This window comes from Diceros bicornis, chromosome 17 (genome assembly GCF_020826845.1).
Source record: "Diceros bicornis minor isolate mBicDic1 chromosome 17, mDicBic1.mat.cur, whole genome shotgun sequence".
In the NCBI taxonomy this organism is placed as follows: Eukaryota; Metazoa; Chordata; class Mammalia; order Perissodactyla; family Rhinocerotidae; genus Diceros; species Diceros bicornis.
Genome location: NC_080756.1, coordinates 59,749,369 through 59,773,936, shown reverse-complemented (window position 1 = coordinate 59,773,936; position 24,568 = coordinate 59,749,369). Strand labels below are relative to the sequence as shown.

General features: G+C 37.0%; 1 protein-coding gene across 14 annotated transcripts in view; it reads right to left on the bottom strand.

Moving 5' to 3' along the window:
- ERC1 (ELKS/RAB6-interacting/CAST family member 1) overlaps positions 1-24,568 on the bottom strand; it is a 544,778-nt gene that overhangs the window by 363,596 nt on the left and 156,614 nt on the right. For all 14 annotated transcript variants that reach the window (XM_058559107.1, XM_058559106.1, XM_058559105.1 and 11 more), the window contains one exon: positions 22,552-22,719. In XM_058559107.1, coding sequence (XP_058415090.1) covers positions 22,552-22,719 — 168 coding nt within the window. The remainder of the gene's footprint in view (positions 1-22,551; positions 22,720-24,568) is intronic.

Below are 24,568 nucleotides of genomic sequence, written 5' to 3'. Positions count from 1 at the left end.
TGTTCACATAATCATTACTCGTGAATAGCCAAAAAATGGAAACAACCTAAAAGACCAAAAACTGATGAATGAATCAACAAAACATGGTATATTCATTACAATGGAATATTATTCAGCCATAAAAAGGAATGAGGTACTGATACTTCCTACAACATGAATGAACCCTGAAAACATTTATATGAAATGTCTAAAATAGGCAAATTCACAGAGACAAAAATTAAATTAGTGGTTGCCAGAGGATAAGGGGTTTTGACTGCTAACACACGTGGGTTTCTTTTGGGGGTCATGAAAATGTTCTGGAATTGGACAGTGGTGATGGTTATACCACGTTGTAAGCATACAAAAAAGCGACCAAATTATACAGTTTAAAATGGTAAATTTTATGATATATGAACTATAAATAAATTAGAAAAAAAAATCCATCCAATTAACCCCTTAATGCTAGCTTAAAAGTCAAAGTTCCACAATATCCATCAATGAAGTGTGAAACTACTCTAAGCCTGAGATTTATCTTACTTTACTCCCCAAATAACACAAATCAATTTAGCCAAGTTTGTTCTTAATGGACTTAAAAATTCTTTTGCATTCAATGTGTCATCTCTGCACCAATTCAGTCTGATTATCTTCTAGATGGAAGTCTCTTCCATGTTAGATAACTAATATGCAAAAGTTTCCCTCTAGAGAGTTTTACTTCTCATCTAAGGTGAATTTCCAAAATAAATATGCAGCATTAATTCACCTTCTGCTGTCAGTCCACCCTTTCCAAACATCTTATTCCTCTGTACCCTTTTCCTACGAATTATTTTCATACCCTGTGATAATTCCTGAATTGGGTAAAACAATTTTAAACTGTTTACAAATCCTTCTGGTCTGAGGTGACTTCTATTGGGAGCAATGAATGATAGTAGCCCTAAGAATAACAGACTAAAACACTGAACAGAACATGGAAACAGAAAAATTCTTCTTCTATTCTTACTAATAAGGCTGCAATGTCATAAGATAACAGAAAAGGGAATAAGAGCTTTATCACCATACCACACAAAAAAATCTCACCCTCATATTTTCAATCCTTTATGCAATGTTTTTATTCATTTGGAGCAGATATTTTCTAAAGATGGGCACAACAATATCTCCCACCTTCAACACTCTTCTGCGATGTGGCTTTGCCAGTTCTTCATTAAGAAGTAGAGTCTACTTCTTGACTCCCCTGAATCAAGGTAGGTCTTTTGACTACTAGGACCGACAGAACACAGCAAAAGGAATCCTCTGCCACTTCTAAGTTTAATTCCTAGCATAACTCTTAATTGGCCAGGCGGCTTCCGCCTCTAACATCTGTGACTGTATAAGGCAGGTGCCACATAAGAAGTATGACTACCAGCATCATGCTGTGAGATACCCAGGGCATGTGCAGAAGCCCTGAGGCAAAAGATGCCATGTAGCCAGGGGCCAAGGAGTACCTAGGCAGAATGTATTCAAGTGAAGAAGCCATCTTGGTAGTGGATCATCTAACCACAGACACACTCAGCTGTCACCAAACAAATTAGGAACAAACTACCCAACTACCCTTCCTGAATTCCTGACTCACAAATAAGTGAGCAAAATAAAATGGTTGTTTAAGCCGCTAAGTTTTAGGGATAGTTTATTATGCAGCAATAGGTTTTTCTCCACCAATGTATTGTAAAACAATTCTATTACTATTGTTGTTTTAACTACTTATATCTGAAGTTTATGGTTTCTAGATTATCAGAATGTAGGGATAAGGGGTGTTGTGTCTTGTTTTATTGTTTTTATCTTTTAGAGAGGAGTGTTCTGGAAGTGGAAGGGATGGTGAGGAAGAACATATCATAAGTAAAAGATATTTTATAACAAGGTAAACTAAGATCCTCCCTTTTTTAGGGAATAATTCTTTGATCATTATAAAATGTCACTTGTATAAGATCAGCATCATTTAAAAACCGTTATCTGTTGACAAATTGGAAGTTAAATCAGACTTTGCAAGTTCAAGTATCTACCTCCTTAAGGTTTACTTGAAAAAGAGAGGAGAAAAATGTTATATGAAGCAAAGTAAATCCATATGGAGTATATTCCTCCCTAGAAATTTCATCATCGGGGCCAGCCTGGTGGCATAGCAGTTAAGTGCGTGTGCTCCGCTTCGGCAGCCCAGGGTTCACGGGTTCGGATCCCAGGCGCGCACCAACGCACTGCTTGTCAAGCCATGCTGTGGCAGCGTCCCATATAAAGTAGAGGAAATGGGCATGGATGCTAGCCCAGGGCCAATCTTCCTCAGCAAAAAGAGGAGGACTGGCATTGGATGTTAGCTCAGGGCTGATCTTCCTCACAAAAAAAAAAAGAAAGAAAGAAATATCATCATCAATCAGACTTCATTTACTATGCACTCTCTTTTTTCAATAAAATGATATTTCAAGAATTTAGCTATATATATTCTCCATAAACAAAATTTTAATTAAACTGAGTTCTATTAAAAAATTGTAAGTAAAAGAAAGAAAAAGGAAAATTCTAATGCCTAAGCATATTAAGTTTCCAACTTAAAATTCAATTAAGGCCTGACTTGGTCTTCTCTTAACTTAGTTTCATTAACAGCTGGGTTGTGACTTAAAAATAATAACATTTAGGAAACACTGCAATTAATTCTTATTAAAAATAAAATAGCACAATTTTAAAAAGAAAATATTAATTTTCTCTAAATAAATTAGTAAAAATTGTTTTTGATGATAAAACATATTCTCTTTTCCATTTTATGATATGGAAGAAGTGAAGAAACTAACACTGCCTTAGTCAAGACTCCACAGAAAACAAATAGAATATATAAAGAACCTATTCTTTCTGACTTCCTACTCAAAACAAAATAACAGATGAGACTTAAAGAACCAATGCAGGACCAAAAAAACAAACAACAAAAGCCTTCTAATTCTATGAATCAATCAGCTTTCTGCTACTGTTAAATCTAAACTCTAAATACCAAAACCTAGGAAACTGGAGAAGCAAGCAAAGCAAAATAAACAGAAGTTACAGAAGCACAGAAGAGAATGATGATAACATCTGTGTCAGCAAATTAAACTCCAAGCTACATTATCATTTATAATCAATCAAGCAAGAAGCTATACAATTTTGAGCTGAATACAGCTCAAATTCAAATGCTCAATTACATTTTCCAGGTCAGTGATTTATTACAAAGATAAGAAATTTACTGTAACACAAAACTCCTTTAAACCACAGGGGAGAACCCTGGGAAGGAGGAGCCCAATGCTAATCCCATTGTACAGCATACCTAGCTATCTGCTATTGTCCCATTTCATTCTCTGAGCACAGGGTTATCCCAGTGCACACAAATACATACACTGCCTAGAAAGCTGGGAGACTATGGGCAGGCAGTGGTGGCCTAGACAGAGCCAAAAATAGCCCATAGTATCTGACTCACAATCCAGCCATTATCACAGCTGCTATTGTTCTCAGAAAACAACGATTTTTTTTTTGAAAATGCGTATCAAATATGCCAAAAGTAATGCCAAAGTAATATATTGTTTCCTGGTATTCCTCCTTAAATATACACTTATAAATATTTGTGAAAAAAATGATTAGAGAATGCAGATGCCAAAGAACAAGAAGAAGATGAAAGCAAAGTTACCATATCTCTCTTCCTTAAGTGTCTGAATCAAGAAGCAAAGTAGGTTAAGTGTTGTGCAGAATTAAGACATCTCTCCAGGAATATCCGAAGTTCTCCCTGAAAGGTTATACTTCAATATCCCACTGCAGATAAATTTCTAAAGTTGCTGACAGAAAATCTTCAGGGCCAGAGGAAAGAAAAGTTGAATTCTATTCATTAGTTTTCTAAATAAACTAACAGGACAATCAAGATGAGTATATTCACTGAAAACTTTCTCATTGTCTAAGAACTGGGAATAATTTTCCCAGAGACCAGGTAATATGAGAGTTCATAATAAGAAAGAAAAGGCATTCAAAGACAGAGCTCTGCCAGTAATTTTTAAGAATCCATATTACAAAATGTTTGAAGAACAGAGGTGAAATCCCAAAGCGTAACAATCTGGAATGGAACATCACTCCACGTTTTCATCCACACTGCCCTCTCGGCTTGGATGTCTTACCTCTTCCCCATCTGCCTACCAAACTTTCATTCATCTTTCAAGATTCAGCTCCTAAGACTTTCTTAGACACCTTTCCCACAAGGTCAAATCCAAAACTCCTTGCTTTGTGCCGTACTGTACACCATTCATATCATAACTTCAACTCCCACAACTCTGAGATTTTTAGAGTAGAAACCACATCTTATTTCTTTGTACTTAGCACAGTGGCCTAGTATATAGCAAAAGGTACTATGCTGAATGCATGAACAAAGACAGTTTAGGAAGACTGGGAAGCCCACAAGAACATAATTTTGACTGTGCAACTATAAACGTACTCAAGAGGGGGAAAAGAGGACAAAGAGCAAAGAATATTCCAGCATATACAAATATATACATTCCTTAGAAAGCTAGGAAAATGTGTGCGTGCTGGTGGTCCTGAAAAAGCCAAAAACAGGTGAGTATATCATGTAGCTCATACTCCAGGCATAACTATAAGAAAGAATTATACAGAGTGATCTCTCCAATTGACTCAGATTTTTAAGACAGATTTATAAGAGTCTAGATGAAGAACAGAGAGGAATATGAATTTATAAAAAAGCTAGACCTGCAAACAAACTAGGCTTACAAAAAAAAATTCTACAGACAACAAAAAGAGCTTTTAGATTGTTTTGATAAATATATCAATCTGATAGCGGTTTCTTACAAGATACCACAGAAGTCTTTTTTGGGCCTATTCAACATTTTATCACTTATATGAAAGTATAAAGAATATGCTGTAGAAGGCATAAAATTGAAGAATCAAGATTCAACAAGATGCTCAAAGATTAGAGAAACTGGCTGAATTCAGCAAAGTAAAATTTAATAAGAATAAACAATATTAACACCTTACATCCACAGTATGTAACAGGTTCCAAGGTACTTTCATACACATTACCTCATTTAACAAAAACCCCCTGAGGTAACTATTATATCCTGTTTGTAGATGAAGAAATTGCAGGTTGGTGAGTTTCATTGAGTTGCCCAATATCATATTTCAGCTAGGCCCAAGAAGAGAACATTAATAACGTTCTAATCATCTCTCTTGTAATTAGATCCAAAATTCCAACAGGACAAGTATAGTAGGGAGGAAAAATGAGTTTAGACAAATAACTGCCATCAGAAAAATTAACCAGGGTAAGTAAGAATAATGGAAAAAACAAATTTTTCTCCTAGAAAAATAAGATTTGGGGCTGTCAAATAGCAAGCCTACAATATCTAAAAAGCCATCCTGCAGAAGAAGGATTACACTTGATCGATATGGCCCCAAGCTAATCTCAATCAGCAAATACTAAAAGTAGCTAAAGTCTGGTTCAAGGAAAGAGAGTCAAAACTGTTCAAGTTATTCATTCACCATAATCGGACATATTTGACCATAAGCTGAATAAATCCATTTGCCAGAGACTTTGGAGGAAAAATTTAATCAAATGGACAGCTGGACTTTATCAAATGAGGCTCTACATCTGTATCAGACATTGTTTCAAATGTACAAATGAACTTCTAGGGAAACGTGGTTCTGATTTTAGGATTATAAAATTAAGAATAAATTTAGGGGCTGGCCCCGTGGCTTAGTGGTTAAGTGCGCACGCTCCGCTGCTGGCGGCCCGGGTTCGGATCCCGGGCGCGCACCGACGCACCACTTCTCCGGCCATGCTGAGGCCGCATCCCACATGCAGCAACTAGAAGGATGTGCAGCTATGACATACAACTATCTACTGGGGCTTTGGGGGATAAATAAATAAATAAATAAAATTATAAAAAAAAAGAATAAATTTAAAATAAAATATAGGAAAAATTCTTTTTCAATGAAGATAGATGTGTACATATATATATAGAGAGAGAGGTTTTCTTTCTAAGCATTTTTATTACTAACATTCAAAGAAAAGGAAAAATATAAAGTATATAATAAACACTCACATACCGCCATGCAAATTTAACACAAGTTAATCTGCCTCTAGTTATTTTAAATTATATTACATAATATTTAATATATCTATATTTGTTATGAAGTTTAATAATAAATTAAACACACACAAACCCATTACTCATCCTAAGAACGAGAACATTACCTAAACTACTTAAGATACTTATATATTCCTCCTTATCCCACCTCTCTGCCTTTCCCAGCTCTGGAAGAAATGACTCAGCTGAATTTTTATCCTAAATATTCCCTTTCCTTAAAACAAAAATAATATGTTCCATTGTGTGACTATACCACAATTTACTTACTCAATCTTCTGTCAATGAACATTTGCACAGTGTTTCCTCAGTTTTATTTTGTTTTGTCTTTTTCTTTTTTCTTTTTTTTTTTTTTGTGAGGAAGATCAGCCCTGAGCTAACATCCGTGCTAACTCTCCTCTTTTTGCTGAGGAAGACCGGCTCTGAGCTAACATCTATTGCCAATCCTCCTCCTTTTTTCCCCCCAAAGCCCCAGTAGACAGTTGTACATCACAGCTGCACATCCTTCCAGTTGCTATATGTGGGACGCGGCCTCAGCATGGCCGGAGAAGCGGTGCGTCGGTGCGGCCCCGGGATCCAAACCTGGGCCGCCAGTAGTGGAGCGCGTGCACTTAACCGCTAAGCCACAGGTCCAGCCCTGTTTTGTCTTTTAATCCAAACGAGGTTACTATGAGCATTACTACACATGTCCTAGAGTTCATCTAAGGTAATATGTATCTGGAAGGGCATGCTCACGTTTAATTTAATAAGGTAAGTGCTTTCCAAAGTACCTGTACCAATTTAAAAACTCAACAGCATTGTGTGAGAAACTCAGTTGCCATATTTACCAACACTTGATAGTGTCAGACTTCTTAATTTTTGCCAGCATAGTATAAAATGGTAGGTATAAAATGGTTTCTTAATCTGGTCTTATTTTACATTTCCCTGATTACTAATTACAGTGAGGGTAAATAACTTTTCAAATCTACTTGCCATGTATATTTCCTCTTATTATATATATTTTATTAATACATACATAGGCTGTAAAAGTACAAAAACATGTATCCTGATCTAAGGCATAGGGGCATGCATAAACACTAAAATGAAGTGTTTATCTCTGAGATAGAAAGGAGGAGAATGCTATCAAGGAAAGATATGCCAAGGAACTTCAACTGTACTTGAAATTTTACTTCTTAAGTTGAGTAATTACAATCACTTATTGTATCATTCTCTATATGTTTTTGTATCTCTGTAATAATGAAATTATAAAATATAAAAAGATAATATAAACATATGGTCAACAAGCAAGAACTTGGGAAATACAGCATCCACGACCTTTCTTGAAAAAGAATTCAAAGAAACTCTTGGGCAACCAAGAATTTAATAAAAATTTAAACCTTGGGAATAGTTAAGCTATGATGCTAAAAGACTAGTAATAAACACTTAATTCATTTAAACACAGAATGAAGGCTAAACAATATGAATTAAAATTACAGAAAAGAATGTTTTTCCCCCTCAAAAAGCAACACAGGTAAATCTGTATTATGGACTCAGCAAAAGACAACAAAGCTTACCAACAAAAATTAGGAAGGGGAGATTATAAATAAACTAATTATTTTTCATAAAAAAGTAGTCAATAGATGTGGATTTGTTAAATCAAGACAAAAAAATTAAACACATTGCTTAAAATAATAGAAAGATTAAGGAAACTAGGCACAAATTATAAACTTTTCCCACTCTATTAAACTATTGTAATCAAGGTTACCAATGACCTTTGCTTTATTAAACCCAATGGTCAATTCTCAATTTCCATCTTATTTAACTCATCAGCAGTATTTGACAAAGCTGATCATTCCTTCCTCTTTGAAACTTTCTTGACTTCTGAGACATCACCTTCCAACCAAAATAGTAACAAGATTATTTTTTGGAAGAAGGGAATTTGACAAAATGATACTAAAGTTCATCTGGAAAAAGAAACAAGTGAGAAAAGTCCGAAATTCCTCCAAAAAGGAAAGTTAATAAAGCAAAACAACCTACTAAACATTAAAATGCATTCTGAAACTATAACAATTGAAAACAGTTTGATACTGACACAGAAAGAGAGGCAGATAAATGGAACAGACCAAAATCCAGAAACAGGCCCAAGTTTATATGATAATTTGTGGCATTTCAAATCAGAAGAGAAAAGGTAGATTATTTAACAAATGTTATGATTACTGGCTGGCCATATAAAAACATAAAGCAGAATCATTACAGCAATATATAAATTCTATAAAACAGTATTTAGGTGTAAAGAAAAAAGAAACTTTAAAAGTACCAGAAGAAAGCATGTATTAATTATTCAATAATCGTGGCATGCATAAGTACTTTCTGAGCATGACCTAAAATTGAGAGGACACAAAGGACTACTAAATTTGACAATTCCAAAACAAATACCATAAATGAAGTAAAAAAGAAAATGACAAGAAAATATATTTGTAAAACATGAAGAAAGAGGCCAATCCACTAACAGGGAAAGAACTCCTATAAATCAATAAGGAAAAAATAAACCATCTAATAGAAAAATGTAAAAAAAACATGAATATGTAGCTTCCAAAACAAAGAAACCCTACGAAAAGATGTTCAACATGCACTCAAATTTAAATATAATAGTAAGCAAGAAAATAGATATTTTCTTTTATTTTTTGTGAGGAGATCAGCCCTGTACTAACATCTGCCAATCCTCCTCTTTTTTTGCTGAGGAAGACTGGCCCTGGGCTAACAACCGTGCCCATCTTCCTCCACTTTATGACGCCGCCACAGCATGGCTTGCCAAGCAGTGTGTCAGTGCGCGACCGGGATACGAACCAACGAACGGGCCGCCGCAGCGGAGCGCGTGCACCTAATCGCTTGCGCCACCGGGCCGGCCCCTGAAAAGAGATATTTTAATAATTTTATTTATTTATTTATTTTCCCCCAAAGCCCCAGTAGATAGTTGTATGTCATAGCTGCCCATCCTTCTAGTTGCTGTATGTGGAACGCGGCCTCAGCATGACCGGAGAAGAATGACCAGAGAAGCGGTGCGTCGGTGCGCGCCCAGGATCTGAACCCGGGCTGCCAGCAGCGGAGCACGCGCACTTAACCGCTAAGCCACGGGGCCGGCCCTAGAGAGATATTTTAAAATTGTCTATTAGGTCAGTCGAAATTTAAAAAGGTTTGGTAACAAATGTTTGATGAAGCTATGCAGAAAGACATTCTTAACATAAACAAATACAAGGTTTTTGAAGAATAATTTGGCATCTATCAATTTTTTAGATGCATACAATCTCTAATCATGAATAAGGTATATTTATATCATTATGTTATACCATTATAACAAAAATATAAACAAGAAAAAACCCATTAAAAAAAGAAAAAATCTATAAACATTTACTTATAAAGCTATAGGCCATTAGTTAATTAGATTATGGTGCAAGTATGACACTGAAAACCACACAGGCATTAAAAACAAGGTGAAGCTACATATAAAAAGACATAAAAATATGTTTATTTTCAAATGAATAAAAAGTATGATTCTAGTGGTCTTAAAAAAAAAGATGTGTAGCACATATATACCTATACGTGCATAGATATTTTATAGGGTGCACAAAGAATTGTTAACAATGGTTACATATCCAAGGAGCTGCACCGAGAGGGTAAAAGGATAAGGGAAAAGACTTCCATTTCATTTGTTTTTGTACTTCTTGAATTTTCTTTTTACCTTAAACATATATTACTTTCATAATTTTAACATTAGTTAATTTTTTTAAAACCACGTTGTCATTTCTTAGTTTTTTTTAATTGAGGTATAATTGACATATAACATTATATTAGTTTCAGGCATACAACATAATGATTTGATATTTGTATATACTGCAAAATGATCACCACAATAAGTCTAGTTAACATCTGTCACCATACATAGTCACAAAATTTATTTTCTTGTGAGAACTTTTAAGACCTACTCTCTTAGCAACTTTCAAATATGCAATACAGTATTATTAACTATAGTTACCAAGCTGTACATTACATCCCTATGATATTTATTTTATAACTGGAGTTTGCATCCTTTGACTTCTTTCTTAGTGCTTTAAAAGAATTACTTATCTAGATTTTAAAAGAGTTTAATACACATTTCAAATATACTAGTTGTTCTACATTATATATAAAAATCAGACAAAAAAATTTCAGAGGCCAAAATTTCACAATGACCGTGCAACACTCTCCTCTAAAGAATATTTCAGAATTATTTTCCCTATTAAAAAATAACTGCTGGCACACTGGAAGTCAGTAGCAAAGTTATACCAACAATCTACAGTGAGCATAATCTAGGCCTGACAGCAAGCCAAAACATTGATGTATAATGGCCAAGAAAAAAAAAAATACTCAAGCTGTATAATATGTTTTGTAAAGCTAAAAAGTGTCAAAGTCCCCAATTAAAAGCAATATAGGGGCAGTTCCTCACAAGGTAAACATAGTCTAACCATATACCCAGCCATCACACTCCTACGTATTTACCCAAATAAGTTGAAAACTTATGTCCACACAAAAACCTGTACATGAATATTTATAGCAGCTTTATTCATAATTGATAAAAAATGGAAGCAGCCAAGATGTCTTTCTACAGGTAATTACATAAACAAATTGTGGTAAACCAAACAATGGAATATTATTCAGCAATAAAAAGAAGTGAGCTATCAAGACACGAAATGAAATGGAGGAATTTTAAATGCATACACTAAGTGAAAGAAGCAAGTCTGAAAAGGGTACACACTACATGACATTCTGGAAAAGGCAAAACTATAGAGACAGTAAAAAGATCAGTGGTAGCCAGGAATTGGGAGAGAGATGAATAGGTGGAACACAGGAGATTTTTAGGGCAGCGAAATTATTCTGTATGATACTGTTTATGGTGGATCCATGTCATTATACACTTGGTAAAACCCATAGAACTGTGCAACACAAAGAGTGAAACCTAATGTAAACTATGGACTTTTAGTTAATAATAATGTATCAATATTGGTTCATCAATTTTAACAAATGTACCACATCAATGCAAGATGTTAATATCTGGGGAAACTGTGGGCAGGGAGGAGCGAATATACGGGAACTGTCTATACTTTCTGTTCTATTTCTCTGTAAACCTAAAACTGCTCTTTAAAAAAAATATCTATTAATTTAACAACAATAATAAAAAAATCAATATGGGGTACCTCGAAGGCACAGGGAAGGGAAGAACCAAGGGAACGGCACTTGGCTGGGGGTTGTAGTCAAGATGACACAAAACTAGGCCATGAGGAAGATCTGGGAGGATAAGCCCAGCATCCAGATGCACTAGCTTGGCCAGGAAGGGACTTCTGAACATGTGCTCCTCCTGAATTCACAGCGATCCACTTCTTTTGTCCTCTCCAAGCTCATGCATTCTTCAAGTCTTGGTAACTGGAATGGTTATCTCTTCAGGCTCAAAAACAATCAGTGAAAAAGGAACCAAAATAAATACTTCATTATGTGTCTAGATTAACCTGGGAAAACTGTGTGGCTGTTGACTGGATTGTTTCTCTGAATCAGCTGCTACTCTAGTTTTAAAAGCTCCCAACAGGCAACATGAAATCCAGAATCTTCTCAGAACAGGATGGGGGTAATTCTGAATATATCATCAAACAGTAAGAGTATCAAGCTCTGGAAAGAGTCAAAATATAAAAAGCAAGAAATTGCACAGCTTTGTCCACATTGGTGTGATACCCTGATAATTATCTAACAAATTCAGCATGTGTCCATCCGAGTTCCAGAATAACGAGAACTCTTGGGATTCATCTGATTTAAGAAATATCTTTAATTACGGCTGAGAATCACCTCCATGCTCTTTATACAATTAAGTCCTGGAGTCTTCTCACTGTGTCTGTTCATGTGATGTATGGCTCCCACCAATGTGAAAAGGAAGGATAACTTTGTTCTGTGGGGAAGACAACTATGAAGGAAGGAGCTGTGAGTGTGGAAGAGAGAGTCACACAGAATGCCCCCACCAAACCAGCCAGTGGACAGTCTTTTCCTGGAGGCCTCTAACAGATCCTGGATGCTAAAGAAACTGCAGGAGCTTGGGATCTGGGAGCTTCCAGGAGCTTAAAATCTCTCTTGCTCTGGTCTTTTCCATCATCATACTTACCACGGTCCTCTCCCATGCCTTTGTGCCTACCACCATCTTCCTTGCCAGGAAGCTCCACACTCCAGCCATTTCACTGGCTCCCTGGCCATGACCAATCTCTTGGTTTTCATCTTGGTCATATCCATCAGCATCATATATACCATCACCCACACCTGGAACTTTGGCTAAATCCTATGTGACATCTAGCTGTCTTCTGGCATCATGTGCTGCATGGCCTCCAACCTGCATCTCTGCATCATTGCTCTGAATAGGTACTAGGCCATCACTGATGCCCTATAGTACAATAAACGCCAGATATTCAGCCTCCATGGTGACCATCATCTGGGCCGTCTTCATCTGTATCTCCATCCCATTGCTCTTCTCCCAGATCTCCTACACCATCTACTCCACGTGGTGCCTTCTACATCCTGTCCACATTGCTCATCGTCTTTTACATGGCCTTCTGAAGTCACCACCATTTCACCACGGCCCAACTCATCATAGTTCACTCTACTTCCTCAACCCTAGCCTCCAGGAGGGGCACTTGCACTCAACCAGCTCCCCTCTGTTTGTCAACTACACAAAAATCAAGCTGGCTAACAGTACCCTGGAGCAAGAGGATGTATGCAGCTCAAGAAAGAAAAGTACATCATAAAAATAATTATAGCTCTTTTGAGAACCTTAAAGTATCTCTCAACTCAATGTGTACATTTTATTTAATTTTATGTGGATCTAAAAATCAAAGCTAGTTGTATTTTATCAGCAAACAATGGTCCAGGAAATACACCACAAATGTTGATTCTGCTCATCTTAGTATAGTAACTTCTACAACAAAATAAGTAGACAGAAGATAAAGGCTCTAAGCATTGAAAATGAGAAGTATAGACGTAACTATCATAAAAGAAGCAGTACTAATCTAACCCAGTTTTGAAAGCAGCTGTGTTATCTATTGGATAACTGTTTTAAGACAAATCAAAGTGTGTAACACGACAAATTAGTGAGGCAGGGTAGTATACTAGAAAGAGCACAATTACTGGCCTTCCACTGCCTCCTGCGAAAGATAAACATGCTAGACAAAGAATAATACGTGTACTATTTGTACGATGTTCTATAGCATCAAAAAGTTTTACACACATATTACCACCTAATCATCCCAACAGGGAAGTTGCTGTAATGGGAAAAGCTGCATTTTGGAATCAGACCAACCTTGTATCAAAATCTGAAGCTACTGGGGCTGGGCCTGTGGCACAGCGGTTAAGTACGTGTGCTCCACTGCTGGCGTCCCAGGGTTTGGATCCTGGGTGCACACCAATGCACTGCCTGTCAGGCCATGCTGTGGCAGCGTCCCACATAAAGTGGAGGAAGATGGGCACGGATGTTAGCTCAGGGCCAATCTTTCTCAGCAAAAAGAGGAGGATTGGCACAGATGTTAGCTCAGGGCTGATGTTCCTCACAAAAAAAAAAAAAAAAATCTGAAGCTACCACTTCTTAGCTAAACAAATTTGTACAAATGAAACTCTCTTATCATATGATATGTCTGGACTTTGTTTGCTTCAGGATTGTTTTTGTTTTTGCTTTGAGGTTAGGAATAGGGAAGCATGGGAGATAGGATACCAAGGTATAAAAGTCTTCTATTAGTGGGTACTGAAATAGTTTAACAGGTCAGGACTAATATTTTTTTATTTCCTTTAAGAAATGGGAGAAGACACTTTAGAGTACATTTCATAAAGTTAGAGTAAGCACATTTTGTGAAAGTTTTGTTTTAGCTAAATCCTCTAAAGATCTATACTATATGTAGACACAGATGAATGTGTATACTATATCACATGTAAAATATATTTCTTGGAGAGAAGTCAAGATGGCGGCGTAAGCAGACTCTGAACTCACCTCCTCCTGCAGACACAGCCAATTTACAACCACTCGTGGAAAAATTACTCCTGAGATGCAACTGAAAACTGGATAAGAGGAACTGCTGCAACAAAGGGCAATCATAATTGAGGTGGAATAGGCAGAAACTCCCTTCTGGAGAGAAAAAAACGCCGCCTTCACAAGCCGCCAGCTTCACGGCCCCCCGGGAGCAGCCCAAAGGTACGCAGCCTCCCTGGAGGCACAGGGCCCTGAGCTGGGGAGTGCCCCCGCTGGGGGCATTTTGTGGACCCAGCACAATCGAGACGGGTGGCATAATATCTGACTTTGCCTGCCACCAAAACATTGGGGAGTACCCCCAGAAAAGCTGGTTCACAAAGAAATTAAAACAGGCTCTTAAATGGCCCGCACGCAAACTCACCCGTTTCAGAAAGCATCCTAAAGTCACCAGAAAGATAGATGCATAGTGTTTTGGAGAAAAGAGACTCACCTGACAGGGCCTTAGTGCATCTCGGTGAGAGGTGAGAGCTCTCCAGGGACTGGGACATTGGCGGCGGCCATTGTTGTGGCCTGGTGTGGGCGTGCTGACACAGACGCCATTGGAGTTCTCTCTGGGGCCTGCTACCCCAGGTCTGCCGCACCCACTAGAGCACTGATTTAATCCAGCTCAGCAAGGGCGGGGAGCCCACCCTACAGACTGGCCCCACCCAACAACAAGCCCTCAGGCAACTTGTGGGCCTGCATAGATTGGTGACTGGATTCTCTGCAGCCTGGCAACTGAGCCGACTTCAGTCGGGCAGGGCATGCACAAGGAGCGGGTGGAGAGTGTGAGGCAGTGGTAGAGTGTGTGGGGCTCCCACCGAAGAGAGACTGGGTCGGCTTCGGGAGGTCAGGGCGCACACACGGGGCAGGACTGTGTTGACTGTGTGTGTGGACCTGTGGGTGGCAGGGCTTGTCAGCTGCAAAAGATTTGTGCTTCTCAAAGACCCACATAGGGGGTTTGCCCCACCTTCCAAACCTTGAAACAATTGGGTGCTCCCGTGCCTGAGGCCAGCCCCACCCAGATGCAATCCTCAGAGATCTGACAAGAGACCTAAAGGCTGGAGGCTTATAGCAATTGTAAGCCCCTGAGCCTAACAAACTGCCACGCTGGGGTCCTACTCACTTCAAAGAAATACTGCAAGACAAATGTGGTATTAGAACTTGCAGCCAACTGTGCTGGGGCTCCCCACACCTGATAAAGAGATGGAAGAGCCCACAATAACTACAAACAGCTGAGCATTACAACAAATGACCAGGAGCATAACTCAGCCTACCTAGGCGCATACAAGGAGAGCAAACAGGCCACAACAGAAGGACACACGTAGCCAAGATAGGGGTCACCCCGAGAACATTGAGAACTGAGGGAAGCACACTGCAGGCCTCCTAAGGCATCACTTATATAAGGTCACCTATCCAAGAGCAGGAGACGTAGCTGACCTACCTAATGCATACACACAAGCACAGGGAAAGAGGCAAAATGAGGAGGCAAAGGAATACATTCCAAGTAAGGAACAGGACAAAAGTCCAGAAAACAAACTAAGAGAAACAGAAATGAGCAACCTACCCGACAGAGAGTTCAAACTAAGAGTGTTAAGGATGCTCACTGTTTTGGGGAGAAGAGTAGATGAACTCAGTGAGAATGTCAACAAAGAAATGGAAGATATAAAAAGAACCAATCAGAAATGAAGAATACAATACTGGAAATGAAAAATTCACTAGAGGGTCTCAAAAGCAGAGTAGAGGATACAGAAGAACAGATCTGTGAGCTGGACGAAAGACTAGAAGAAATTACCCAAGCTGAACAGGTAAAAGAGAAAAGAATTAAAAAGAGTGAGGACAGTCTAAGGGACCTCTGGGACAACATCAAGCGCACTAACATCCGTGTTATAGGTGTCCCGGAAGGAGAAGAGCGAGACAAAGGGGCAGAGAATCTATTTCAAGAAATAATAGATGAAAACTTCCCTAACCTAAGGAAGGAAGCAGACATCCAGGTACAGGAAGCACAGAGAGCCCCAAAAAAGATAAACCCAAAGAGGCCCACACCAAGACACATCATAATCAAAATGTCTAGAATTAAAGATAAAGAGAGAATCCTAAAAGCCACAGAGAAAGACAAGTTGCATACAAAGGAAAGCCCATAAGGTTATCAGCCGACTTCTCAGCAGAAACCTTACAGGCTAGAAGAGAGTGGCACGATGTATTTAAAGTGCTAAAAGGAAAAAACTTACAGCCAAGAATACTCTACCCAGCAAGGTTATCATTCAAAATGGAAGGAGAGATCAAAAATTTCCCAGACAAGCAAAAATTAAAGGAGTTTCTCACCAAGGAACCAGTGCTACAAGAAATGTTAAAGGGACTGATTTAAGGGGAAAAGAGAAGACCACAAATAGGAAAAATTATCTATTTCCATGATGAGAGGGCAATGGATACAAATGCACAAAAAAGAGGTTAGATATGATATCAAAAACTTAAAATGAGGGAGGAGAGGAGTTAAAGAGTAGAGCTTTCAGACAGAGGTCAAACTAAAGAGACCATCAATTCTGTACAGAAGGAGAAAGGAACAGAAGAAGGACTACTAAAACACTGAGAAAAAAAGTTAAAAAATGGCAGTAAGTACATACTTATCAATAGCTACTTTAAACGTCAATGGACTAAATGCCCCACTTAAAAGGCATAGGGTGGCTGAGTGGATAACACAACAAGACCCGTATATATGCTGCATACAAGAGACACACTTCAGACCTAAAGACACTCACTCACAAACTGAAAGTGAAGGGATGGAAAAAGATACTCCATGCAAATGGCAATGAAAAGAAAGCTGGGGTAGCAGTACTCATATCAGACAAAATAGACTTTAAAACAAAAACTGTAAAAAGAGACAAAGAAGGGCATTACATAATGATCAAGGGAACGATCCAACAAGAGGATATAACACTTGTAAATATCTACGCACCCAATGTAGGTGCACCTAAATATATAAAGCAATTATTAACAGACATAAAAACAGAAATAGACAGTAACACAATAATAGTAGGGGATTTTAACACTCCACTTACACCAACGGATAGATCATCCAAACAGAAGATCAATAAGGAAACACTGGCCTTAAATGACACACTAGAACAGATGGACCTAGTAGATATATACAGAGCATTCCATCCAAAAACCGAAGAATACACGTTCTTTTCAAACGCACATGGAACATTCTCCAGGACTGATCACATATTAGGCCACAAAACAAGTTTCCATAAGTTTAAGAAGACTGAAATAATACCAAGCATCTTTTCTAACCACGACGGTATGAAACTGGAAATCAACTATAGGAAGAAAATCAGAAAAGCCACAAATATGTGGAGATTAAACAAAATGCTACTGAACCACGACTGGGTCGATGAATAAATCAAAGAAGAAATCAAAAAATACCTGGAGACAAATGAAAATGAAAATACGACATGCCAGAATTTATGGGATACAGCAAAAGCGGTTCTAAGAGGGAAGTTTATAGCAATACAGGCCTATCTCAACAAACAAGAAAAATCTCCAATTAACAATCTAACAATGCACCTAAAGGAACTGGAAAAAGAAGAACAAACGAAGCCCAGAGTCAGTAGAAGAAGGGAAATAATAAAAATGAGAGCAGAAATCAATGAAATAGAGACTAAAAAAACAATAGAAAAAATTAATAAAACCAAGAGCTGGTTTGTTGAAAAGATAAACAAAATTGACAAACCTTTAGCTAGACTCACCAAGAAAAAAAGAAGGCACAAATAAGTAAAATCAGAAATGAAAGAGGAGAAATTACAACAGACACCTAGGAAATACAAAAGATTATAAGAGAATACTATGAAAAGCTATATGCCAACCAATTCGACAATCTGGAAGAAATGGATAAATTCTTAGAATCATACAACCTTCCAAAACTGGATCAAGAAGAAGTAGAGAATTCGAATAGACCAATCACCAGTAAGGAGATCGAAACAGTAATCAAAAACCTCCCCAAAAATAAAAGTCCAGGACCAGACGGCTTTCCTGCTGAATTCTACCAAACATTCAAAGAAAACTTAATACCTATCCTTCTCAAACTCTTCCAAAAAATTGAGGAGGGGGGGAAGCTCCCTAACTCATTCTAAGAAGCCGACATTACCCTGATACCAAAACCAGACAAGGACAACACAAAAAAAGAAAATTACAGGCCAATATCACTGACGAACATCGATGCAAAAATCCTCAACAAAATACTAGCAAATCGCCTACAACAATACGTTAAAAAAATTATACACCACGATCAAGTGGGATTTATTCCAGGTATGCAGGGGTGGTTCAACATTCACAAATCAATCAACGTAATACACCACATTAATAAAGTGAAGAATAAAAATCACATGATCATCTCAATAGATGCAGAGAAAGCATTTGACAAGATACAGCATCCATGCATGATAAAAACTCTGAATAAAATGGGGATAGAAGGAAAGTACCTCAACATAATAAAGGCCATATATGACATACCCACAGCTAATATCATCCTCAATGGTGAAAAACTGAAAGCTATCCCTCTAAGAACAGGAAGCAGACAAGGATGCCCACTGTCACCACTCCTATTTAACATAGTACTGGCAGTCCTAGCCAGAGCAATCAGGCAAGAGAAAGAAATAAAAGGGATCCAAATTGGAAAGGAAGAAGTGAAATTGTCACTATTTGCAGATGACATGATTTTATATATAGAAAACCCTAAAGAATCCACCAGAAAACTTTTACAAGTAATAAACAAATACAGTAAAGTTGCAGGATACAAAATCAACATACAAAAATCAGTTGCATTTCTGTACACTAACAACGAAATAGCAGAAAGAGAAATTAAGAATACAACCCCATTTACAATTGCAACAAAAAGAATAAAATACCTAGGAATAAACTTAACCAAAGAGGTGAAAGATCTGTACACTGAAAACTATAAAACATTGCTGAAAGAAATTGAAGAAGACACAAAGAAATGGAAAGATATTCCATGCTCTTGGATTGGAAGAATTAACATAGTTAAGATGTCCATACTTCCTAAAGCAATCTATAGATCCAATGCAATCCCTATCAAAGTTCCAACAACATTTTTCACAGAAATAGAACAAAGAATCCTAAAATTTATATGCAACAACAAAAGACCTCGAATAGGTAAAGGAATCCTGAGAAAAAAGAACAAAGCTGGAGGTATCACACTCCCTGATTTCAAAATATACTACAAAGCTATAGTAACCAAAACAGCATGGTACTGGCACAAAAACAGACACACAGATCAATGGAATAGAATTGAAAGCGCAGAAATAAACCCACACATCTATGGACAGCTAATCTTTGACAAAGGAGCCAAGAACATACAATGGAGAAAAGAAAGTTTCTTCAACAAATGGTGTTGGGAAAACTGGAGAGCCATATGCAAAAAAATGAAAGTAGACCCTTACCCTACACCATACACAAAAATTAACTCCAAATGGATTAAAGACTTGAATGTAAGACCTGAAACTATGAAACTTCTAGAAGAAAACACAGGCAGTACGCTCTTCGACATCGGTCTTAGCAACATATTTTCAAGCACCATGTCTGACCGGGCAAGAGAAACAATAGAAAAAATAAACAAATGGGACTACATCAAACTAAAAAGCTTCTGCACTGCAAAGGAAACCATCAACAACACGAAAAGACAACCTAACAATTGGGAGAAGATATTTGCAAACCAAACATCTGATAAGGGGTTAATTTCCAAAATATATAAAGAACTCATGCACTTCAACAAGAAAAAAACTAACAACCCAATTAAAAAATGGGCAAAAGACCCGAACAGACATTTCTCCAAAGAAGATATACAGATGGCCAACAGACACATGAAAAGATGTTCAAAATCATTAACTACCAGGGAAATGCAAATCAAAAGTACAATGAGATATCACCTCACGCCTGTCAAAATGGCTATAATTAACAAGACAGGAAACAACATGTGTTGGAGAGGATGTGGAGAGAAGGGAACTATCATACACTGCTGGTGGGAGTGCAAACTGGTGCAGCCACTATGGAAAACAGCATGGAGATTCCTCAAAAAATTAAGGATAGAACTACCATATGATCCAGCTATTCCACTGCTGGGTATTTATCCAAAGAACCTGAAAACACCAATGCATAAAGATACATGCACCCCTGTGTTCACTGCAGCGTTATTCACAATAGCCAAGACTTGGAAGCAACCTAAGTGCCCATCTTGGGACGAATGGATAAAGAAGATGTGGTATATAGACACAACGGAATACTGCTCAGCCATAAGAAACGATGAAATCCAGCCACTTGTGACAACATTGCTGGACATTGAGGGTATTATGCAAAGTGAAATAAGTCAGAGGGAGAAGGTCAAATACCATATGATTTCCTTCATTAACTAGTAGATAATAACAACAATAAACAAACACATAGAGACAGAGATCGGATTGGTGGTTACCAGAGGGGAAGTGGGGAGGGAGGAGGGCGAAAGGGATAATTCGGCACATGTGTGTGGTGATGGGTTATAGATAGTATTTGCGTGATGAACATGATGTAATCTATGCAGAAATAGAAATATAATGATGCACACCTGAAATTTATACAATGTTATGAACCAATGTTACTGTAATAAAAAATTAAAAAATAAATAAATAGAAATAAATAAATAAAATTAAATATATTTCTTATTATGTCTCATGGCCTAAAACTTGAGCCACTGACTGTGATAGAGCAATCAAGATCTAAAAGCCATTGCCAAAGGGTTGCAAGGATTAAACAAGATTATGGATATAAAGGGGCTAGTATAAGTGTTGCTGTTCTATTTTTACAAACTATGACTATCTCTGGATAAAGATGTGCTAATTCGAACTTCAAACCTCCAGTCACAGTTATTAAAAGCTTATTTTAAAATGTTTACCTAGTTAAAAACAAAACATGCATTACTTCCAAACAGTCTTTGGGTTCTAATCAATACACTTGTTACTTGGCAAAATCCACCAACATTACAAATGCATATCCTTTCACCCAGCAATTCTACTTCAGGGAATTTACCTAGAAATATACTTCACATATGAATAAACTAAATGTGTACAACATTTTTTTTTACTGCAGCATCATTTTATGTAACAGCAGAAATTTTAAGCAAACTAAATATCCATCAGTAGAAACTTTGTTAAATAAATTTTAGCACATCCATACAATGCTGTTGGTAACAACAATGAGGAAGCCATTGGAAGGAGTTTCAAAATACATTAATGAAAAAAAAAAAAAAGAACAGGCAAAAAGGAAGGGTAACACCTGTGTTGAAAGAAACATTTTTGCTCTAAAGGGATTATGCATAAAATGTTTCCGGAAGAATACAAAAACAAGTAAATAGAAAAAAGAGAATATATATTTGTTTGTATATACATAGACTGTTTCTGGAAGAATATATAAGAAATAGGTAAGGGGAAGAGAGCAGTTGAGGTGAGAAGGATAGATATATATATATACATGTATGTATGTGTAAAAATTTAAAACAATAAATTAGAATCCACTAACAAGATATAGTCAACTGATATTTAGAGTGATCAAATTTTATGCTTACTTATAGAAAGCAAATGAAAACCAAACTAATATAATGCAGGACAAACATAGGACATGGTCCTCTACATAAAAGAAAAGCTGCATTTGAAGTTTAGCAAAGAAAGTTTTACTCCTTGGCTATTGTTAGAGGTTAAAAATAAACTGGGACAATGTCAAATATTTCTAATCTGTCACCTCAATGAAGATCAACAATAAATACTAGTGTCTACTATATATAACTGTTATCTCTAGCACTCCTTAATTAAGCTCAAAAAAAAAAGGAGGCACTTACTAGTACTTTCCTTATCTATTCCATAGTTAGCCTCTTTGCAATAATGACTAAGGTAAAAAAGGAAAGAAATTCATTCTTTCCTTGACACATATACATTATATGTTAATTACAATAGCATGTTTTTCTATTCAAAATTGTAGTCTTATTAATCACATAGATAGAGTTGCAACCATCCCAAGACCATGTATTATACTAATTCATGTCATTACAGTTCCAATACAAGAAAGAAGATCAGAAGAGGCAGAAGAATGTCAACGCTAACACTTGGGCAATTTACAAAGCACCTTTTGAAAAGAGCAGCATGGAAACTACTACTGAAGATACTAATAGTGTTTACTTTAAAATTTTAAAAATTGAATCTGCATAGCAGTTTCTACCTATTGTAACAACAGTCTCAATTATTAACCATAAAAATATAAATAGAGGAATGAGAAAGAAACCTTGACAGCATTTAGATATAAGTTGGTGGTAGGAATGAGGATGTATGTCAGATGCGGGACACTAAACTCAGAACACCTGCACCTTACCTTCTTCTGAAGAACATTAACCTTGCGCTCCTTCACATCCAGCATGTCCTTGAGGTCATGTATCTCTCCAGCCTGTGTCCCCTTCTCCTCAGCCATATCCTGAATTTGTTTTGTCTTCTTATTCAGCATGGTTTCCTTCTCTTCCAAACGCAATCGGAGAGCATCCACCTAAGAATGTAAGATTTTTACAAATGATTAATTAAAAGAAGGGAATGTAATTCCTTTCAAATAGATGTGTATAGTTGCCCAAATGATACTTATGTAGTAAACTTTCATTAGAATCAAACACAGTCCCACTCTAAATATAATTATTACTACTTAGAAATCAAATCCTAAAACTTTGTGAGCACTTTTATAATAAAAATAAAATTTATATCAGTTAAATTTATATCAGGATAAACAGACCTGAATCAAGGGGACAAAATAGAGAATTGTTATAAAGAGGTTGAGTTTTGCTACTTCTATGAAAGTTGTATAATCCGCAACTATGTTTCTCAAACTTGCTGTGCATTAGAACCACTTGGAGGGTTTAAAGATATTGCCAGGCCCAGCCACCAGAGTTTTTGATTCAGCAGGGTTGGGGCTCAAGAATTAGTATTTTAACAAGTTCCCAAGTGATGCTACACTGCTTTAGAAAATGTAAAATTGGAAAGAAAACCATAAGCATTACCAAGCATGACACTTGCTGTATCAGATAACACAATCTAGCTGTAGGACGTGATGCTTTTAGGGCAGACAATCCCATAATTCACTTAGATATCTGTACAAGGCAAAGCAAAGGTCTACTTTCAGACCCCAAGACTAGTCAGCTAAAGTCTGGTGTCCAGTTATCTTTATTCCTGAAGTTTAACAGCTTTTGTTAGATGTAACTTTAAAATAAATAAAATCTAATCATAGTCCTTTTTTTTTTTTTTTTGGCAAGGAAGATTAGCCCTGAGCTAACATCTGCTGCCATTTCTCCTGTTTTTGCTGAGGAAGATTGGCCCTGGGCTAACATCCATGCCCATCTTCCTCTACTTTATATGTGGGACACCTGCCACAGCATGGCTTTATAAGCAGTGCCTAGGTCCGTGCCCGGGATCCAAACCTGAGAACCCCAGGCCATCAAAGCAGAGCATGCCAACTTAACCACTACTCCACTGGGCCAGCCCCACAGTACTTATTTTTAATTCTATTCACAGTAAATTTCATTAAGCATACTCACACACCAAATTTTTCTGGTTTTTTTGCTTTTCCGCTAAGGATTTATAATTCAGCAAACAGTTACACATTTAATTATAGCAAAACAAGGAGGTGGATTTCTTTCATCTTAAGACAGTGAGACATCTTAAGACAGAAATATAACGTGAGTCATATACGCAAGCCACATATCAAATTTTAAATTTTCTAGTAGCCACATTAAAAAGTAAAAAAGAAACAGGTAAAATTAATTTTAATAATATATTTTATTTAATCTATCTACAATATTGTCATTTCAAGCATGTAATCCATATTTAAAAAACTGTTAACTTATTTTACATTCTTTGTTTCATACTAAATCTTCAGCGTTCAACGCACATTGTAATTTACACTTAACAGCATATCTCAGTTTAGACTAGCCATACTTCAGGTGCTCAACAGCCACATGTGGCTGGTGGCTACCACACTGACAGTGCAAATCTAAGATATCAAGTATGTTTCTACAAAACATCTTTAGTCTTGAACTTGTCCTATATTATTTTTCCTGACTGTGGATTAACAGTTAATGGCTTAAAGAAAAAACAGGTAATATGGGTAATGACTCATATTTAGAGTACACCAAAACTCTCAGGAAAAATCTAATATTATATCTAAACTATAAGGTATTTGAGAACCAATACTATGTGTATGGTGGTACTTACAGCTCAGTAAGCATGGAAAATTTCCTCCTCAACTGCTATAGTTGAGTCACTATGTACTTACACATTATGTTGGACTATGCTGGGAAAACAAAACACGTAAATAAACCAGATTTCACTCTGCTAAACTACATTTCTAC